At 40.1% G+C, this 19,630-nt stretch overlaps 1 protein-coding gene across 2 annotated transcripts in view; it reads right to left on the bottom strand.

Moving 5' to 3' along the window:
* The window catches only part of LOC143880322 (DEAD-box ATP-dependent RNA helicase 20-like), a 63,124-nt gene that overhangs the window by 14,437 nt on the left and 29,057 nt on the right, over nt 1-19,630 (bottom strand). For both annotated transcript variants that reach the window (XM_077383205.1, XM_077383204.1), the window contains exons 7-8: nt 3,860-3,940; nt 2,758-2,856 (exon numbers count right to left, since the gene is read on the bottom strand). In XM_077383205.1, coding sequence (XP_077239320.1) covers nt 2,758-2,856; nt 3,860-3,940 — 180 coding nt within the window. The remainder of the gene's footprint in view (nt 1-2,757; nt 2,857-3,859; nt 3,941-19,630) is intronic.

Genomic DNA, 19,630 nt, shown 5'->3' on the forward strand with positions numbered 1-19,630 from the left:
GCTAAATCCCTTACCTTGTTTCGATTTGTTCCGGCGTATTCGTTATGTGAGGGCTGGAAGGAGATTTGTTTCAGTATAGAAAATAGACCCTCTATTTTTCAACAATGGCAGGCCTCATCTCAAGGGTTGCTGAAGTTCAATTTTGATGGGTCTACTATGAGAAATCCGGCGCCAGCAGGTATAGGTGGTGTTCTAAGGGATTACAGGGGCGAAGTCATTTGGACCTTTTTTGGACCTCTTGGGCTAATAGATGCGACCGAAGCGGAAGTTAAAGCTGCTCACAAGGGGATTATTCATTTTCATAGGGATCTCCTGGATAAAGTAATAGTAGAGGGAGACTCTCTCAATGTCATTAGATGGCTTAGAGGCTCTTATGTCCCCCCTTGGAGATTTGTTCAATTTTTTTGATGAGATCCGTGATAGGTTGAATGGTGTTTACTTACCATTCATGCATGTAAGAAGATCGGCAAATGGGATTGCAGATAGATTAGCTAGGAAGGGAGTGGACAAACAGAGTCTAGAGATCTTTGATTTCCTTGCTCCATAAGTGGGGTGTACTTTTTCCTTCTTGTGCCTTGTATTTTTGGTCTCTAAAAAGTTTTATCCTTGGGGTGTACTTACTCAGTCGCTCTCTTATTAATGAAATCTGCCACCGTTAAAAAAAAAAAGGAATAATTTGGTTCCCACAAAGAAATAAGTCAAAAAGAGAAGTAACAGTGTGGTATAAAAGAATACGTGAGTGGTTCAATTTCACTTTAAATAAATAGAGGGGAAAAACCTTTGAATATATTGGGTCCCATCACTTACAGGTGGCATACTACTAAATGAACTATGCAACCCTTTTAGGGTAAAATCACATACTGTTTTAGTATCAAACACTTCTCAAAGAACCAAAGAAGAAATGGCTTTGTGGCTACTATAAAAATGTCCCCCAAACCAGCTCTACGAGCATCAGAATTGTCATCGTGGATGACTTTGCAACTATCATCAAGATTGGTTTGAACCAATAGATAAGAGGGGCAAATCAGACATCGTGATATCGTTGGGGAGGGATATAATCGATAGTGCCAAGGACGATTCTCCTCCTGACTCGACAATTTGTCCTAAAAACTCTTTGGTTTCTTTTCAGAGGACACGGGCTACAACATCAGGTCACAAACCAAAGAATCTGACCTCTCCACACGGTGATGGCACATCCACTCCTCCAAAAGGTAAATGAATGAGTTTCGGTAAACCTAAAAGATAACAAACAACCCAAGGATAGTACACCGGATCTTCCTTTCCAAATTCCAAAGGAGATGTGATTCTCGTTTTTCTCGTCCTCTTTTCACGAAAGACAGCTACAAGCCAGTGAAAACAGATTCAAAAATAAAGGGGGTGGCAATAGAGGGATGTTCACGTAAGGTGGTAAAAACAAGGACTGCCTGCCAAAAGGCAGAGGGTACCACACGCCTGCCAATCTTATGGTTCTCCATGCAGACCTCAGGACGTCTAGGTGCCGCCACTAGCCAGATGGCTAAAACTAAATTGTGATGGTAGTAGTAAAGTTTTATATGATGTTGATGCTGCCATAAGGGCTTTTGATTACAGGGGAACTCAGGCCCTAATGGAAAAGTTACTTTTGTCTATGTATGATCTCGTGGAGATGATCACGATCGAAGCTGAAATAAAAGCAGCTTGGTTTGGATTCAAAAGCCCTAAGGAGCTAGAAAGTTCTAGGATTAGGATGGAAGGGGATTTCCTCCATAGAAAACGATGGATCTGTGCAGCCCTATGAAAATTTATTTTGGGTTATTTAGAAAGATTGAGCTTCTTAGATGATTTTTTGTGGAGTGTTTTAGCCACAATCATCGTGAAGGAAACTCCAAGGTCGATAGTTTAGCTAACTTTGGAATCCTCCATGACAATGTTATCTAGAGTGAAATGGGAAATCTGTAATTTTTTTCTTTTTCTTTTATTTCCTTCTTTTGAGGGCGAGCCTCAGCGCAACGTTAAGGTTGCCATTGTGACGTGGTGGTCGCGGGTTCGAGTCACAGAAACAGCCTCTCTGCAAAGTAGGGGTAAGGATGCGGACATCTAGCCCTCCCCAGACCCCGCAACGGCGGGAGCCTCGTGCACTAGGTCCTTCTTTTGATTTTTCTTTCTTTCTATGGCCATGTAGTTGGCTTTTCCTCTTTTACTATTTTAATGACCCACCAAAAAAAAGTAAAGACTATCATATCAGTAGTCCCACTGTAGTCCCGACCACAAGTTGGCAACAATTTCAAAAGGAGACCTTAATGATCAACCACATAGAGGAAGCTAGCAGATCGAAAAGTAAACAATCCCGCAAAAATCTAAGGATATAACAAAGGTTAATAATCTTATGCAAACTAATTTTATATAATGTAATTAAACAAGATCGCCTTTAAAACAACTCAATCAGAACACCCACTACAGACTTCCCCCCTTCCCCCTCCCCCCCCCCCACAGAGCAAATAATCAAGGAATCTAGTTTTGCTATATACATTTAGGAGATTCCGAAGACCATTTAAGCATTAATTAATGATTAAGCTTTATATATTCACGTAGATATTTCAGGCATAATAGTATTGATCAAGTGGTAAAAGATGATAGACCAAAGTGAAACATTACAGAAGAAACAAAAATAGAGAAGCGGATCAAGTTCATAATACTAGAAGCAGCATACAACCATTAATTACAAAAATGAATTTCAAGCTTCTAATATGTCCATCATAAACACTGAGGTGAACTAACCTTCTCACTTTCAGTAACTTTCTCCAAAATTTGAGATACATTTGCAGTTGGGCTGCTCACTTTTCCCACTTTTACTTGCACAGGTTTGTTTAGATATTCCTAATTGCATCAAACAATGGCTAGTCAAGATGAAAAATAAGTAAAAAGTACTTTATAATAGAAAACCTACTTCATAATAGAAAATGAATAGAAGCAAACTATAACAACACCAATACCAGCAATCTGGAAACTACAAAAAAAAAAAAAAAAAAAAAACGCTAGAGTTCATGCACTAGAAACTAGTTTGTTTTTCTCGTTTCAAATGCTGAATAAAAGAGAGCTCAATAATCAAATTCATATTGACTCAACCACATCAAAGTCACAAGAGTCCGGCAGTCTTACCTACAAATTCTAACAGTACTGTTTTATATCTCAGAAGGTAAGAGTCACGCAAGCGGAATGAATAACCAAAGTTTTAATTGGCCCATTCTTGTTGAGTAATTATAATGAAAGAAAAAAAAAGAGCGAAAACCCAGATGAAGGGAAATCATATGGAAATAAAGATAGAACAAATATTATTCTAGGGACCAGTTGCATGTATCCAGTACCAACTTGTTAACAATGTCACATGAACTGTGCCGAGTTAAAGAACTTTCCATAGATAAACTTCCAAAAAATATGTGTATTGTGTAATGTAATGGATAACTCCAAAGTAAATTAGAATTGTCCAATTAGAGGTTGTAAACGAAAGATGTGGTTAAAAAGTGCCAACATAGAGCCAAGAGTTAAGTAGAAAGTAAATAATGTCAATGGAGCAGAATTCGTATTAGGAAAAAGACTCACCAAGATAAACTTGAGTAGACTCAAACATGTAATTGACTGGTGGAACTAGTTTTTTTATTAAATTGGGTGAGAAAGGATTTCCTGGTTGACTCAGTAAGACCAAAAGCCCAAAACTGAGTTGGATTCAGCAAATCAATAATTAATTCTGGGAGTTCTTTACCATTCAAAAAAAAATTTCTGGGAGTTCTTTAACAGTGAAATAAAGCACATGCTCTCAAAAATTGAATCCCAAGTTGCCACAAACAACTGATTAAAAGGTGAAAATTCGAGATTACAATACCTGTGCAAGCGCTTCAATCTCCACTGGCATGGTGGCACTAAACAACAAGGTTTGGTGCTTTTTTGGAAGATTGTGCATCACCTAAAACAAAATCAAAACAGCTATTACTTTACAAGGCAATGAGATAATCTAAGATTGACAATCCACATCAAAATTATATTAAAATCGTTGGCTAAACTTTTATGGAAAAGCTAATGGAATAATGGAATAAGGAGAAGAAACCAGCTCTTATTTTAAAATGGAAAATGTTTGGTATTAAACATTTTTTCTTTCTGGTGAAGTGTTTCTAATCCATTGCATGTGGCACATGATCCAAACCATTTGGTGAGCCTCATCATGGATGGGCCATAACCCAAAAGCCACACCAATAGGGTGATCTTAACCATCTGATTAGAGGACTAGAAGACAGCACATGGAAAGATTACTCGAAAAAAGGAAAAGAAGAAAAGAAAAAGTTAACAAATGGTTCATGTTTAATGTTTAATGAATACAAGCTCTCTAATCGGATGGTCGGGATCATCGAATTGGGGTAGCTTTTGGACAAAGGCCATCCATGATGGGGCTCACCAGATGAACAGTCCAGATCACATATGGATGTGCCCCGTGTATTGGAAACATGAACAAACATATTGACACTGGATACATTCCGGTTTCTAAGTATACATAAACAGAGAGAAGACTACGAAATCTCAATGAGAGCAATGCATGGTGTATAAATCAAGAATAAATAAAACCAAAAGGTGAACAAAGTTATCCAGAGATACGACAAAAATATTCCAAATAGGAGTATATATAAGCAAAGATACAACTTGATACAATCAAGGATGCTGAAGCGGCAATTGTACATTTTTTGTGCAAGAAACAACAATAATAACAGAACATGTGTGCATGGTTTTAAAGTTTGTCCGAAATCATCTAGGACTGAAATTTAAAAATTTTAAATTTTGGCCGAAATTTAAAGATTTATACCAAAATTTCCACTGAAACCGAAATTTCTTTGTCGGCTGAGGCCGAAACCGAAACCAAAATTTCAAACCTTGCATGTGTGCAGGACAAAATCTCATAAAGAAATCATAGTTTATGACATGAGGGATGAAAATGGAGCTCAGATATTTAGATCCATGGAGATGCACATCAAGATGAATGTGAGAATCCTACTCATAGATAGTGCATAGGCGTACACAAGTGCCTGATTATGAACCCAACACATATATCCTGCTTAAGTTCAAACAGAAAACAAATAAATAGAGAAGTCCTATCAGTAGATTCCAATAATTGTTTTTTTTTTTTTTTTTGAAAGGCGACAATTAAATATATTATAATCCAAAACGAAGATTACAGAGAAGCAGGGAGCAGTAGTCCCTATCATATTTACATCTGTAGGTCTCGGGAATTTTCTGGGTGTGGGATACGCCCACCTTAAAACCATACCACCTTCAAAACCAAGACTTTTAAGCACAAGACCTCTACCCCTCTACAATGAAATCTGTAAAAATAAAAAAACTTAGAAACTAAAAAGTCACCCCCCTAAGACGAACATTTCTGTAATTCCGACAGGAGCGTATCGATCTCGGCAACGAATACCTCCTCATCAAGACTCATAGCCAAGAGATCCTCATCCGTTGAATCCTTCTATCCAGAGGCCCGCTTCCCATCAATCATAACCTCTAGTCTTTTGATTCCTGACTCCTTCTCTTCCACCTGTCGGGTGAATCTTGCCGCCCTTTCATCCACCGGCATCTTGATAAAGAAGGGATGCTTGTGCATGGGGGAGTGGGAGTCTTTAACATTATGGAGTCCTGTTATACAAAAGAAAGACGCCGACCTTCTATTAGCAGCCTCTTTGAAGAGCCTTCACTGTTGCTTCAGAAAGTCCTTTATGGTTTCCCTAGGTGTTGGCGAAGACTTAGAGACTAGTTCCTCATTATACACCAAATCTTTAACCCTTTTTAGGGTATTTTCCAACTCAGAGAGGTCCATTGTTCGCTTCCACTTCCTACCCAAATCCATGGGGTTCACGGAGGAAGGTTGAGAGGAAGAAGATTCATTTAAGTTCTGCATACCAGTATAATTCCAGATGTAGTTACTTTTCCTTCACTCTTATAATTTGGAGGGAAAATGAAGAGGCGATGGAGATGGATATAAACAGCCTCAAGCTGACCACTAGCCATAGATGATCTGACTTTCAATTAATGAGGCGTGCAAATGTCTCCTTATGTCAAATAGAAGCAGAGGTCGCGCCGTAGAAGTCATTGCCCATTATCAAGATACGAGTAGATCTTTTCTTCTTCCCAAAATATAATGAGACCCAAAAATGAGTATTATAATATAAAAAAATTACCTTGGACGATTGTTCCTAGAAACATTATCATAGACACTCTTTTTATTAAATAAGGATAATCATTCCTCCCACTGCCACTGTCACTACAGATTTAAACCCAAGGCAAAGAGTATAGAATATAGTCTATTCCATTCTCCAACCGATTCCATCCTAAAGTCCTCCAACGATTTGGGAAATCCCTCATCCACAGGAAATACATGCCTTGGGAATCAAAAAGGCCCCTCCACAGGTACCACCTTTCATCTTTTGATACTTCTACCCCTTCTGATATGGGCTCCAAGGGTAAGCCTGCTTTTTCGACTGAGGTTTTTTCAAAAGGGGCCCCCCCAAACAAATCTGGTGCTACCACTCTAGACAAGTGCTTCCCTGCTTTCTCCATTGGTATTTTTCAGGATCTTGCAGTTCCCAGACCCTTCCTTAACTTCGCAAATCTACCCTTCCGCAACCAAGAGCCGAAAGAACTGACACGCCCAGAGGGATGCTTATGATTGGCCCCCTTCAGTCTAGATCCTTTCCCAGGGGTAGACAGAACGGAAGGCGGGCCCATACCCAGGGATATATTTGAACTTTTTGTCACGGAGTGAAATTTGAAATTGGAAATCAATTGGGTGGGTGTCACGCCCCCAAGGCATACACATACACACATAATCAATACACAAGGCTTAGGAGTGAGACAGCGCCGTACACCTGCAAAGCAAGCTTCACAAGCATACAAGGCTAGCAAAGCAAATATCAAAACCATCTGCAATAATCTAAATAATCTAAATAACCAAATTTAAATGTCTTACATCCGTCCAATAATCAAATATCAATTCTTTTCCAAATCTCTCATCTAACCCAAAATCCCACAAAATTAAAGTACGAAATCAAATAACATAATCTCAATAGTCCTAAACAATACTCACTGTCTAAATAATATAAAATACTAGAAGATAACGATAGCCAAATATCAGGTCGCTCCTGAGCATCCTCGCCGGTTCCACGAGGATCAAACTCTGAAAATATTAATATAACCACAGTCAGCTGAAAAACTCAGTATATAATAACGCACTACAAAAGTGGGATCATTGCATGCTACAAAAGATGGGTTCACAACCGTAGGAAAGGTATAAGCCACAAGTGAAATGATTAACACAAGTTCAATTAGAATGGAGCAAAGGTTCGCAAGGACACAAGTCAAGTATCACATCAAGGTCACAACATTCAAAGGGTCACTGAAGGTAATTAATATGGTTACGATACCACCCTGAGATCATCGGCTTAGTCCAAAAAGCAAGTTATTTTCACTCTGACTGCCCACGGGTCCACAAAGCGAGTTATTGCTTACACCGACCGCCCACGGTGTCGGAACTAGTTCCTAGGTTCACATACCTGTCGACAGGGCCAACGTTTGTCCCCCATTGGTGGGATCACAGTTCACATATAGGCTAATGCCTATGCCCCACTGGCGGGGGTCTTTTCTGAGTTCACATAACCTAAGCCTCTTAATAGGTGTTCAAAGTTCACACAGTTCGAAAGAAGGTGTTCAAAGTTCAAGGAAAGTGTTTCAACTTGATACCAAAATAGTTTCACAATAAAGATAAATCAATATTCCAAGGGTTCATATATTTGAGAAAACAAAAGGGGTGAGCATGCAAGATCTAAATAAAGATCCAAAGTTTATCAATAGCTTCACAATTCAAAAAGTTTGGGGTCCACAATCAACAATGTCATAGTATTCAAAAGGTAAATCACAACACTAAGGTAGTACGAAATTACGTACCTCAATACCGAATCACTTTTTTTATCCCTTTCCTTAGAGGTCAAATACCTATTTCAAATAGTTCATTCACATCACATAAGGGCCTAATAGCTAAGGCAAAACACACAAGATGAATTGGGAATTCTCAAAATAATTTACAATTTTCAGGTCATTGGGGGTCGACTGACCAGTCGACTGCCCCTCCATTACTATTTCTCGGTGAAACATAGTTTTGGGCGCTCCAGTCGACTGCCCTTTAACTATTGTTTCGATGTAAAACACAGTTTTTGGGTGCACCAGTCGACTGGTCGAACCAGTCAACTGCCCCTGGAAAACCGGTTTTACCCGATTTCACATAACTTTAGTAATTTCTATCTTTCTCATCCGGACTCCGGATTACGCGAGGTCGGATCCATTGGAATCATATAATCAAGAGGAATCCAATGAACCCATTTCACGATCCGAATCCCAATGATTAATTACTAAAAATTATAAATCCAACTCTAAGGTAAATCCTCGAATATCAAGGTTTCTATGGATACAAACAATTGATCTTGAGTTCTTTGGGGGTTCAACACGAAACGAATCCAAAAGAATCCAAGATCTACCATGGAGTTTGCCATAGATTAAAACCAATGCTCTAATCACATCTCTTTTCACGTTAAATCCTTGGTTTAAGGTTCTTTTCATTCGTTTAACCATTAAAGATTTCAAATCTTACCTCGATTCGCGATCTCTCTTCCTGAACCGCGCTCTTCTTCTCTTTCTCCACGAAGATCTCCTCTTAGGGCTGCAAAGATTGTGTAGAGTTTCTTAATCTCTCATAAAGATGTATTTATAGGATTTTCTAAAGAAGCCCTAATCAGATTCTAACTCTTAAAGACAAAACACCCCTCACTAAAAGAGGGGGGACGAATTTTGGAGGGAGGGTATTTCAGGTATTTACATTCTACCCTCCTTACAAAAATTTCTTCCTCGAAATTTACTTAACACGTATTGACTCGTCAAATCGGAATGGATATTTATCTCTCATCTTTTCTTCAAATTCCCAGGTGGCCTCACGCTCTGAGTGAGTTTGCCACTGGACTTTAACATATGGTATAGTCCGACGCCTGAGAACTTGGTCTTTACTATCCACAAAACGAATTGGCTGATCTTCGAATGACAGGTCTTCTCTCAATTCCAATGGTGCTATATTAATAACATGTCTAGGATCTAGAATGTACTTTCGCAACATCAATATATGAAACACATTATGAACTCCTGATAATGATGGTGGCAAAGCAAGTCTATAAGCCACTTTTCCAATCTTTTCGAGTATCTTATAAGGTCCTACAAATCTTGGGCTCAACTTTCCTCTAACTCCAAATCGCATCACCCCTTTCGTGGGTGACACTTTTAAAAGTACATTATCACCAACTTCAAATTTTAGCTCTCTTCGTCTATTGTCTGCATAACTTTTTTGACGACTTTACGCTGCACGAAGGCGCTCATGAACTATCCGGACGATGCCCACAGCTTGCTGAACTAACTCGGTATTCAACAGCTTCTTCTCACCCACATCGTCCCAACACAGGGGCGATCTACACTTTCTCCCATACAAGTCCTTGAAAGGTGCCATCTTAATACTTGCTTGATAACTATTGTTATAAGGGAATTCCACTAAAGAGAAATGATTGTCCCAAGAGCCTTTAAAATCCATCACACATGCCCGGAGCATGTCTTCCAATATATGAATTGTCTTTTCAAATTGTCCATCCGTCTGAGGGTGGAATGGGTACTGAACTTAAGCGAAGTTCCCATTGCTGAATGCACACTGTTCCAGAATCTCGATAGAAATCGGGTCTCTGTCAGACACGATGGTCTTGGGCACTCCATGATATTTCACTATTTGATCAACATACAACTTAGCTAGCCCTTCAGGAGCTAAGCCTATTCTAATGGGTATGAAGTGAGCTAACTTAGTCAATCGATCAACCATCACCCACACGGTATCGTTACCGGAGGGAGTATGGGGTAATGCTGTCACAAAATCCATTGTAATCTCCTCCCCACTTCCATTCAGGAATAGGAAGCGGTTGCAACGTTCCTGCGAGTCTTTGATGCTCGGCCTTTATCACTTGGCAAGTTAGACATTGAAATACATATTGGGCTATTTCTCTCTTCATGTTGTTCCACCAAAAATTCCCCTTCAAGTCTTTATAATCTTTGTGCTTCCAGGGTGCACCGAATAACTAGTGCTGTGAGCCTCTTTCATAATTTCTCTTTTTAATTCCGCATTATCAGGAACACAAAGACGATTGCCAAACCTCAAAGTACCATCCTGATGAACGCGAAATTCTGATTCCTTTCCCTCGTCCAACCTTCTTCGAATCTTGCAAAACTCATCATCAGATTCTTGAGCGATTCTTATCCTTTCTTGTAATGTAGGTTGAAGCTGTAGTGCTACAATCTGAGCTCCAACACTTGGCACATAAATTTCAATTTCTGCTCTTTGCAGATCTTCCAAAATATTCTTTTGCGATGTAATCAAAGATGCCAAATTAACTGACGATTTCCGACTAAGTGCATCAGCTACCACATTGGCTTTACCAGGGTGATAGCTTATAGTCAAGTCGTAGTCCTTCAAAAGTTCCAACCAGCGTCTTTGTCTCATATTCAGTTCTTTTTGCGTGAAAATATATTTCAGGCTTTTGTGATCAGTAAATATCTCACATGATTCCCCATACAAATAGTGTCTCCAGATTTTCAGTGAAAAGATCACAGCTGCTAATTCCAAATCATGTGTCGGATAATTCTCTTCAAACGGTTTCAACTGACGAGAGGCAGAAGCTATAACCTTCCCGTTCTGCATCAATACACAACCGAGTCCCTTCTTTGAAACGTCACTATAAATGGTAAATCCTACTCCGTTAACAGACAGAGTTAGGATAGGGGCTGAAACAAGTCGACACTTCAAGTCAAGGAAACTATTTTCACATTCTTCCGACCAAACAAATCTGATTCCTTTCCGGGTCAAGTGGGTTAGAGGTGCCGCAATGCGCGAAAAATCCTTCATCAATCTACGGTAGTAGCCCGCTAAACCCAAGAAACTTCGAACTTCAGCCACACTGTTCGGTCTATTCCAATCCACCACTGCTTCTTTCTTCTTTGGGTCTACAGAGACTCCTTCCTTGGAGATCAGATGTCCTAGTAAAGATATTGAATTCAACCAAAACTCACACTTCTTAAAACTTTGCAAAACGATTGTCCTTCCTCAAGGTTTCTAACACAATTCTCAAATGATTCTCATGATCCTCACGACTACTGGAATATACCAATATGTCGTCGATGAAAACTACTACAAACTGGTCCAAGAATGGTCGAAACACTCGATTCATAAGGTCCATGAAGGTTGTTGGGGCATTAGTTAAGCCAAATGGCATAACCAAAAACTCATAGTGCCCATATCGGGTACGGAAAGCCGTCTTGGGCACATCTTCAGGTTTGATTTGTAGCTAGTGGTATCCTGATCGGAGATCGATCTTTGAGAATACACACACTCCTTGCAACTGATCGAACAGGTCATCTATATGGGGTAGAGGGTACTTGTTCTTTATCGTTACTTTATTCAATTCTCGGTAGTCTATGCAAAGACGCATACTGCCATCCTTCTTTTTCACAAAAATACGGGTGCTCCCCATGGCGAAACACTGGGTCGCACAAAACCTTTCTCTAGAAGCTCTTCTAACTATTCTTTCAATTCCCTCATTTCCACAGAAGCCATCCGATACGGGGCCTTAGAAATTGGTGCCGTACCCGGTGTCAAATTCACTGTAAACTCTACCTCTCTGTTTGGGGGTAGACCTGGAAGGTCTTCAAGAAAAACATCTACAAATTCATTGACCACAGGGATATCCTCAACTCTTATATCATTACTTTCAACTTCCACTACTGATGCTACAAAGGCTTCATAGCCATGTCTCAGCAACCGACATGCTTGCATGGGCAGATAGTATTACAGGGGTAGAGCATGCTCCACACCCTTAAAAACAAAATCTTTCCTCTCGAGGGATTTCAAAGTTCACTATTTTCTTATTGCAGTCCACAAGGGCATGATGAGCTGACAGCCAATCCATACCCAGAATCACATCAAAGTCATAGAGATCTAAAAGTATCGAGTCAGCCACTAACTCCCTATCACAAATCCTGATAGGACACATCTTGCTAACACTATTGGCTATAAGATCACTTCCTACTGGTGTACTGACACACATATCATGGTTCATAGGCATAAAGGGTAATGAATGCAACATAGCATACGATGAAGAAACAAACGAATGAGTAGCTCCAGAGTCAAATAACGCATAAGCATACGAAGAGGCAACCAGCAAGGTACCTGAAACCACAATGCCGGCATTCTGAGCATCCTGATGAGTAAGAGCGTGCAAGCGACCAGGCATGCGAGGTCGATCAGTCCTCGGTTGTGCTGCAGGAAATGCTGGAGCTGTATGATTCTGGATGGTCTAAGACTGAATCGGTTTGGTCTGAGCTGGAGTTCTCTGGACTGATTGAGAGTAGCCCACCATCATAGGACACTCCACAATCCTGTGGCCTATCTCGCCACACTTAAAGATGCACCTAATGTCCACCTACATATTTCAGTAGGGTGGTTCTTCCCACATCGTTCGCATCTGATTGCTGAGGTTTTACTGGGTTCCGAATTTGTCTGACGGTTATCTTGATTTTTCTGATTTCCAAAATTTCTCAACCTGCCCGGGATTCCTGAAATGATTGTTGCTTCCCTGATGGCTGGTATGGGGCTGATCCATTGGAGGTTTGTCCTCCTCTAAAATCACTGTCTCTACCTCTCTTCTTTTGATTTGCTTGGGTGAGCTCTCGAGCTTCAGCATCAACTGCTTCGAGCTTCTTAGCTCGATCTACTAACTCGGTATAGGTTTCTGGGGCATTAGAGCCAGCAATGCCTTTCTGAATACACATGGCCAACCCATGCTCAAACTTGTCCCTCTTAGCATTTTCATCGGGTACCATCGTCGGGACATGACGAGCGAGTCTATCAAATTCTGCCTCATATTCATCAACAGTCATATTTCCTCGCACTAACTTAGAAAAATCTCTTTGCATTCGATACAAAGTACTCCTAGGGAAGTACTTAGTAAGGAATTCAGTACGGAACATAGCCCAAGTAAAAGGGCCTTGATGGTGCTCATATTTACGCCTGATCCCCTTCCACCAATGGAGGGCTCCCCCTTCTAGTATATACGTTGCGAAAGCGACCTGGTCCTCATCTCGGTTGCATCTCATTGCCGTAGAGGCCTTTTCTGCATTTTCTAACCACGACTCAGCGTCATCCGCCGAAGTGGATTCCTTGAAAGATTTTGGTGCCAATCTCATAAATTCTGATATGCCATTCATATGATGTTGTTCCCCTGCCCCCTGAGGCTGTTGCTGATATTGGTTTGCCATCCCAAGAAAGGCTCTCATAAAGTTTCTCATTTCAGTCCGTTCTTGTTCTATGTCATTTGAGGGGCCACAGGTGGGGGAACTTGAGGATTCACATTCTGGCCCAAGTTCACATCCTTTGTTCTATGTCATTCTGTTCTTGATTCTCATTCTGAACTTGATCACCTAAATTCTGAGGTTCTGGATTAATGGGCTCGTCATGAGCTTCATTCTGATTCCCCCCAACAATATCATCTATGGATCAAGTGTGATCCCTACGAGCTCCTCGTCTTACCATTCTACAATTTCATATAACACTCCATTAGTCATTTATCACATGTTTCACAATTCATACATATTCCTACTATATATCAAAGTACCCCTTGGAGCTTTTATCTATCACTTGTGTTTCTTAAGATTCTTTCCCAATTACAAACTCGCATGCTTCCCAAGCGTCCCTAGGTGCATTTGAATTTATAATTAGGACCTGGTCGCGTGACTGACTTATGTGTTCCCAGGCGTCCCTGGAACACACAAATCTATCAAGCGCTTCCTAATTTGCTCCTTGCCTAAATCCCCAAATCTCAATATCAAAATCCTTTGTTCAAATATTCTACCTAGGACCTAAAGCCTAGGCTTTGATACCACTTTTTTGTTATGCCCCCTAGCCATACACATACACACATAATTAATACACAAGGTTTAGGGGTGCGACAGCGCCGTACACCTGCAAAGCAAGCTTCACAAGCATACAAGGCTAGCAAAGCAAATATCAAAACCATCTGCAATAATCTAAATAATCTAAATAACCAAATTTAAATGTCTTACATCTGACCAATAATCAAATATCAATTCTTTTCCAAATCTCTCATCTAACCCAAAATCCCACAAAATTAAAGTACGAAATCAAATAACATAATCTCAATAGCCCTAAACAATACTCACTGTCTAAATAATATAAAATACTAGAAGATAACGATAGCCAAATATCAGGGTCACTCCTGAGCCTCCTCGTCGGTTCCATGAGGATAAAACTCTGAAAATATTAATATAACCACAGTCAGCTAAAAAGCTAAGTACATAATAACACACTACAAAAGTGGGATCATTGCATGCTACAAAAGAAGGGTTCACAACCGTACGAAATGTATAAGCCACAAGTGAAATGATTAACACAAGTTCAATTAAGCAAAGGTTCGCAAGGACACAAGTCAAGTATCACATCAAGGTCACAACATTCAAAGGGTCATAGAAGGTAATTAATATGGTTACGATACCACCCTGAGATCATCGGCTTAGTCCAAAAAGCAAGTTATTTTCACCCCGACTGCCCACGGGTCCACAACGCGAGTTATTGCTTACACCGACCGCCCACGGTGTCGGAACTAGTTCTTAGGTTCACATATCTGTCGACAGGGCCAACGTTTGTCCCCCATTGGCGGGATCACAGTTCACATATAGGTTAGTGCCTATGCCCCACTGGCGGGGGTCTTTTCTGAGTTCACATAACCTAAGCCTCTCAATAGGTGTTCAACGTTCACACAGTTCGAAAGAAGGTATTCAAAGTTCAAGGCAAGTGTTTCAACTTGATACCAAAATAGTTTCACAATAAAGATAAATCAATATTCCAAGGGTTCATATATTTGAGAAAACAAAAGGGGTGAGCATGCAAGATCCAAATAAAGATCCAAAGTTTATCAATAGCTTCACAATTCAAAAAGTTTGGGGTTCACAATCAACAATGTCATAGTATTCAAAAGGTAAATCGCAACACTAAGGTAGTACGAAATTACGTACCTCAATACCGAATCACTTTCTTTATCCCTTTCCTTAGAGGTCAAATACCTATTTCAAGTTGTTCATTCACATCACATAAGGGCCTAATAGCTAAGGAAAAACACACAAGATGAGTTGGGAATTCCCAAAATAATTTACAAATTTCAAGTCATTGGCAGTCGACTGGGCTCCATTAGTCGACTTGCCGAAGGCTACTATCCCCATATAAAAAAATCCCTCTTAGGCGATCCAATCGACTGGTACCACCAGTCGACTGCCCCTTAACTACTGTTTCGATATAAAACACAGTTTTTGGGTGCGCCAGTCGACTGGACTGCCCCTGGAAAAACCGGTTTTACCCGATTTCACATAACTTTAGTAATTTCTATCTTTCTCATTCGGACTCCGAATTACGCGAGGTCGGATCCATTAGAATCATATAATCAAGAGGAATCCAATGAACCCAATTTCACGATCTGAATCCCAATCATTACTAAAATTTATAAATCCAACTCTATGTTAAATCCTCGAATATCAAGGTTTCTATGGATACAAACAATTGATCTTGAGTTCTTTGGGGGTTCAACACGAAACAAATCCCAAGGAATCCAAGATCTACCATGGAGTTTGCCATAGATTAAAACCAAGGCTCTAATCACATTTCTTTTCACATCAAATCCTTAGTTTACGGTTCTTTTCATTCGTTTAACCATTAAAGATTTCAAATCTTACCTCGGTTCGAGATCTCTCTTCCTGAACCGCGTTCTTCTTCTCTTTCTCCATGAAGATCTCCTCTTAGAGCTACAAAGATGGTTTAGGGTTTCTTAATCTCTCATAAAGATGTATTTATAGAATTTTCTAAAGAAGCCGTAATCAGATTCTAACTCTTAAAGACAAAAACGACCCTCACTAAAAGAGGGGGACGAATTTTGGAGGGAGGGTATTTCGGGTATTTACAGTAGGCCCCATAGGTTCAACGGATCTCCTACCTAGATTTTCCTGTGGGTGAGACGGCAACGATTTCGACGCCAGCGGGGGCATTTCCTGAGTTCTAAAGCCAGATTTGAAGGGGCCGAGATCCGAAGGAGTTGAATTCGGACCAAACTTTGAAGACAAATTCAGAAACTCCGTGTCAGTAACCATCTGACGCCTATTTCTCTGAGTTTCGATGCCGATTATGTAACACTGTCCTGAAACCTGAATCGAAGTAAGAGATGGTGGAAGTTTCCACCGTGGGGCGAGACTTTTAGCAGACACAAATGTCATACAATGATTGTGGCCCCCTTCCATTTTCACTTCCAATACTCGACCAAACAAATTGCCTAATGCTTCAACTGTTGATTTGGGCCATACATGAAGAGGGATGCCATAGAACTTAACCCATATATCCTCCAAACCTGGGGTAAAATCTTTACTCCAAATAGAGAGAGAATATAGTTGGTCGTCCCACACCTTCTTACCTCTATCCAGGATTATTGCAGCTTCCTCTTCCGACTCAAATATGAATAATACTTTATCCTTTGATGGAGCACATGGACAGGGTAAAAGAGGAAGGTTTCAGGCTCTTTTAGCCCACCACCAAAGGTCATGAAGGGATCCAGAACTATCCTTTCTTTCCCCTATTAGGCAACTTTTGAGCGAGTCTTATCTCAATTCCACCTCCTTTCCCGACATAGTTAGAGCCACCCCCACCTCCCTCGGCCGGTGAAGAAATCGTCCCAAAATCGGGCCATCAGTCATCTTCCGTATCAACGTTAACCGAAAAGACTTTCGGGATGATCCTCTTTTCGCCCTAAGGGGAGGGCCTTCCTTTTTATTCAAACGACACCTCCGACATATATCCCGCCATCTAAAATTAAGGTAGTTACAGGATAAGCAACTCCAATCTCTTGGCCGCGAGATTGATTCCGCCCTTCCACTTCTTTTCCTTCTTTTCCATAAACACCTTCGGGGGGTTGAGGTTTTGACTCCTGGTATGGGGTCCCGCTTGTTTTGCTTACACCATCGACAAGAATGCTTCCATTTGAAGTTCCAATAAGCACAAGTGGCGCAGAACCCGTCCACCTCCATCCTCCCCTTTTATTTTATTTTTTTGGTCGCTCAGTTTTCTGATTCCAATAATTGTTTGATCTTACATATTTATAGATAATTTAAAAAAATACGAAAAAAAAAAAAACAGACCATATTCTATCTCCAAATAAAAACAAGATTCATATTTTAACAAATTTTGGTCAACCTAGGCCATTTCCACTATGTATAATGTAGGAAGGCTCTGAGAAGGGAAATAAATTTAAGGAAATATAGGGATGTGTTGGAAATTACGGATCTTGCAGGAAATTATTTAAGAAATCAGCAGAAATGAGGCTAAAGAATTTCCAGAATTCAGCACCTAAGGATAATTAACTCGTTTGCAAATCTAGACAAAGTATGAACAGAAATTTACATTTTCACGAAACTGAAGGAAATCGTTACTCTTGGATCTTTAATCCAACAATCAATCAAGAAACAAATATATATCTTGATCAGAGGATTTAAGACTAAAAATTAACATCCAAGGCAATCATAATAAATCTGCTGATCATATAAGCAGATGAGCAGAAATTCGGCAAGAAGAGAAAACTAGAAATAAGACCCTGTAACCACCACTAAAGATGAGCTAAAAGAAGGAAACAGCAGTGATCTTATCACTTATGCATGAAAAATAATAGATGGAGAACAAAGTTGCGAATATAAGAAACAAAGAATAAGATCGAATTCTGAGTTTAGCACTGTGATGAAAATACTTAAATAGATAACAGATGTCTGACGTACTCAAAAAACTGGCCGACGCTCCTACACAGAGAAGAAGAAGGAAGAGAAAGAGAAGATAGTTAAAGAGAGAATTTTAAAAAAAATCACTAGGAATCCATCCTTTACTTATGGAATTCAACTAAAGGATTTGAACCTTTTCAATAGAATCCACTGTTGAAGAAGCTATGAATCTACACAGCAAGATGGCTTTATTCATTTGTCCCTCTCATGTTGCAATCACTCCCTTTAAATAAAAGTAATCTCACAAGACTACAACTAGGACTTGACAAGGTGGGTCCAACAGCAGTACTGGGTCACCTTAGGGATGACAAAGGCGCCATCAAATGGGCTTTCTCTGGTCCCATTGGGATTAAATACGCTATAGAAGCAGAAGTGGCCGCTATACTTCAGGATATCAGGTTGGTAGACCATAGGGACCTTGAAAGCATCATTGTGGCAGGAGACTCGCCTAATGTCATCAAGTGGCTGAGCAAGGAATGTTTCTGCCAATAGAGAGGCTAGTGCCTTGGCTTGTGGATGCGTGGGGGGTGTTCAGTAAGCCTAATCTGGAGCTTTTGAATTTTCTCACCCCTTGAGGGGCTTTTTGTATGGTTTTCGTTTTCCCCTTTTCTGTCTTTCTATCTAACCATCTCGGTCCTCTGGGTTTAGTCCCTTCGATGAATAAATGAAGTTACCAGTCAAAAAAAAACTAGGACTTGACACAGGTTCTTATTATAATTTGATGACAGCTGTGAAGAATAGTCAGATCAGACCGTTGGATTATTGGATTATCTTGGTGCAGATTAAGCAAGTTGGTTGGATATTAGAATAAGATCAAATCTTCTAAGATTTGAATTGAGTGGGTTAGATTAAGTATTTGGATTAGATTAGGCAAGTGAATTAGATTAGGATAATCTCTTTTTATTATTAGCTTTTTTGTTTATCCCTTAAGTGCTCTATATAAGCACTATTGAGGTTCATTGTAATACATTCAAGATTAGTGAAATCTTCTTTAATTTTACATGGTATCAGAGCGGGTAGATCCGAACCAGACCCGGTGTTGATCGCAACACACAGAGTTCCGTTCTCCGTCAGACGGCTGATCTAGCCGTCCGCCGGGCCGACATCGATCCCCCAGAATCCAAGCACCCCATCTTCTTATCATCTCAAACCTTCCAAACACTTCTCTATGGCTTGCAACTTTTCCGCATCAAGCTACTGTCTGATGTGTATCTAAGTATTCTCAACTTCATGTCGATGCATCTTGAACCTGGTATAAACAAACCGAGTGAGGGAGCCGTGACGGTGGAGCTTCTCCCATTGCCATGTGAAGGCTACATTTATGTGTGCCTTATTAGGTCCCATGATGAGGAGGACGGGTGCTGGAAATTAGACCCTCTCACTTTATCTTTGCAAAATACTCAATTACTCAGGATCTATATTTGAAAACCACACCCCATTTGGATTCTTATTCCTCAATTTTACCCCAAAATTTGATAATTGCACCCTTCCTTTGTAAACACTAAATCCTTTTATAAGGTTTCAAATGATCTTTGATGTTTCCCAATAATCATTGTCATTAAGCTGCTAGTTGCCCTTCTTTTTTTATCCTCTTTTCTCTCATTTATTTTCTTTCAGTTGAGGTACCTTCGTTGAGGTGCGTGCCTGAAACAGATAAAGT

Source organism: Tasmannia lanceolata, unplaced genomic scaffold (genome assembly GCF_043159265.1).
Source record: "Tasmannia lanceolata isolate RefF3 unplaced genomic scaffold, GAP_Taslan_0.1 ptg000006l, whole genome shotgun sequence".
NCBI classification, from domain to species: Eukaryota; Viridiplantae; Streptophyta; class Magnoliopsida; order Canellales; family Winteraceae; genus Tasmannia; species Tasmannia lanceolata.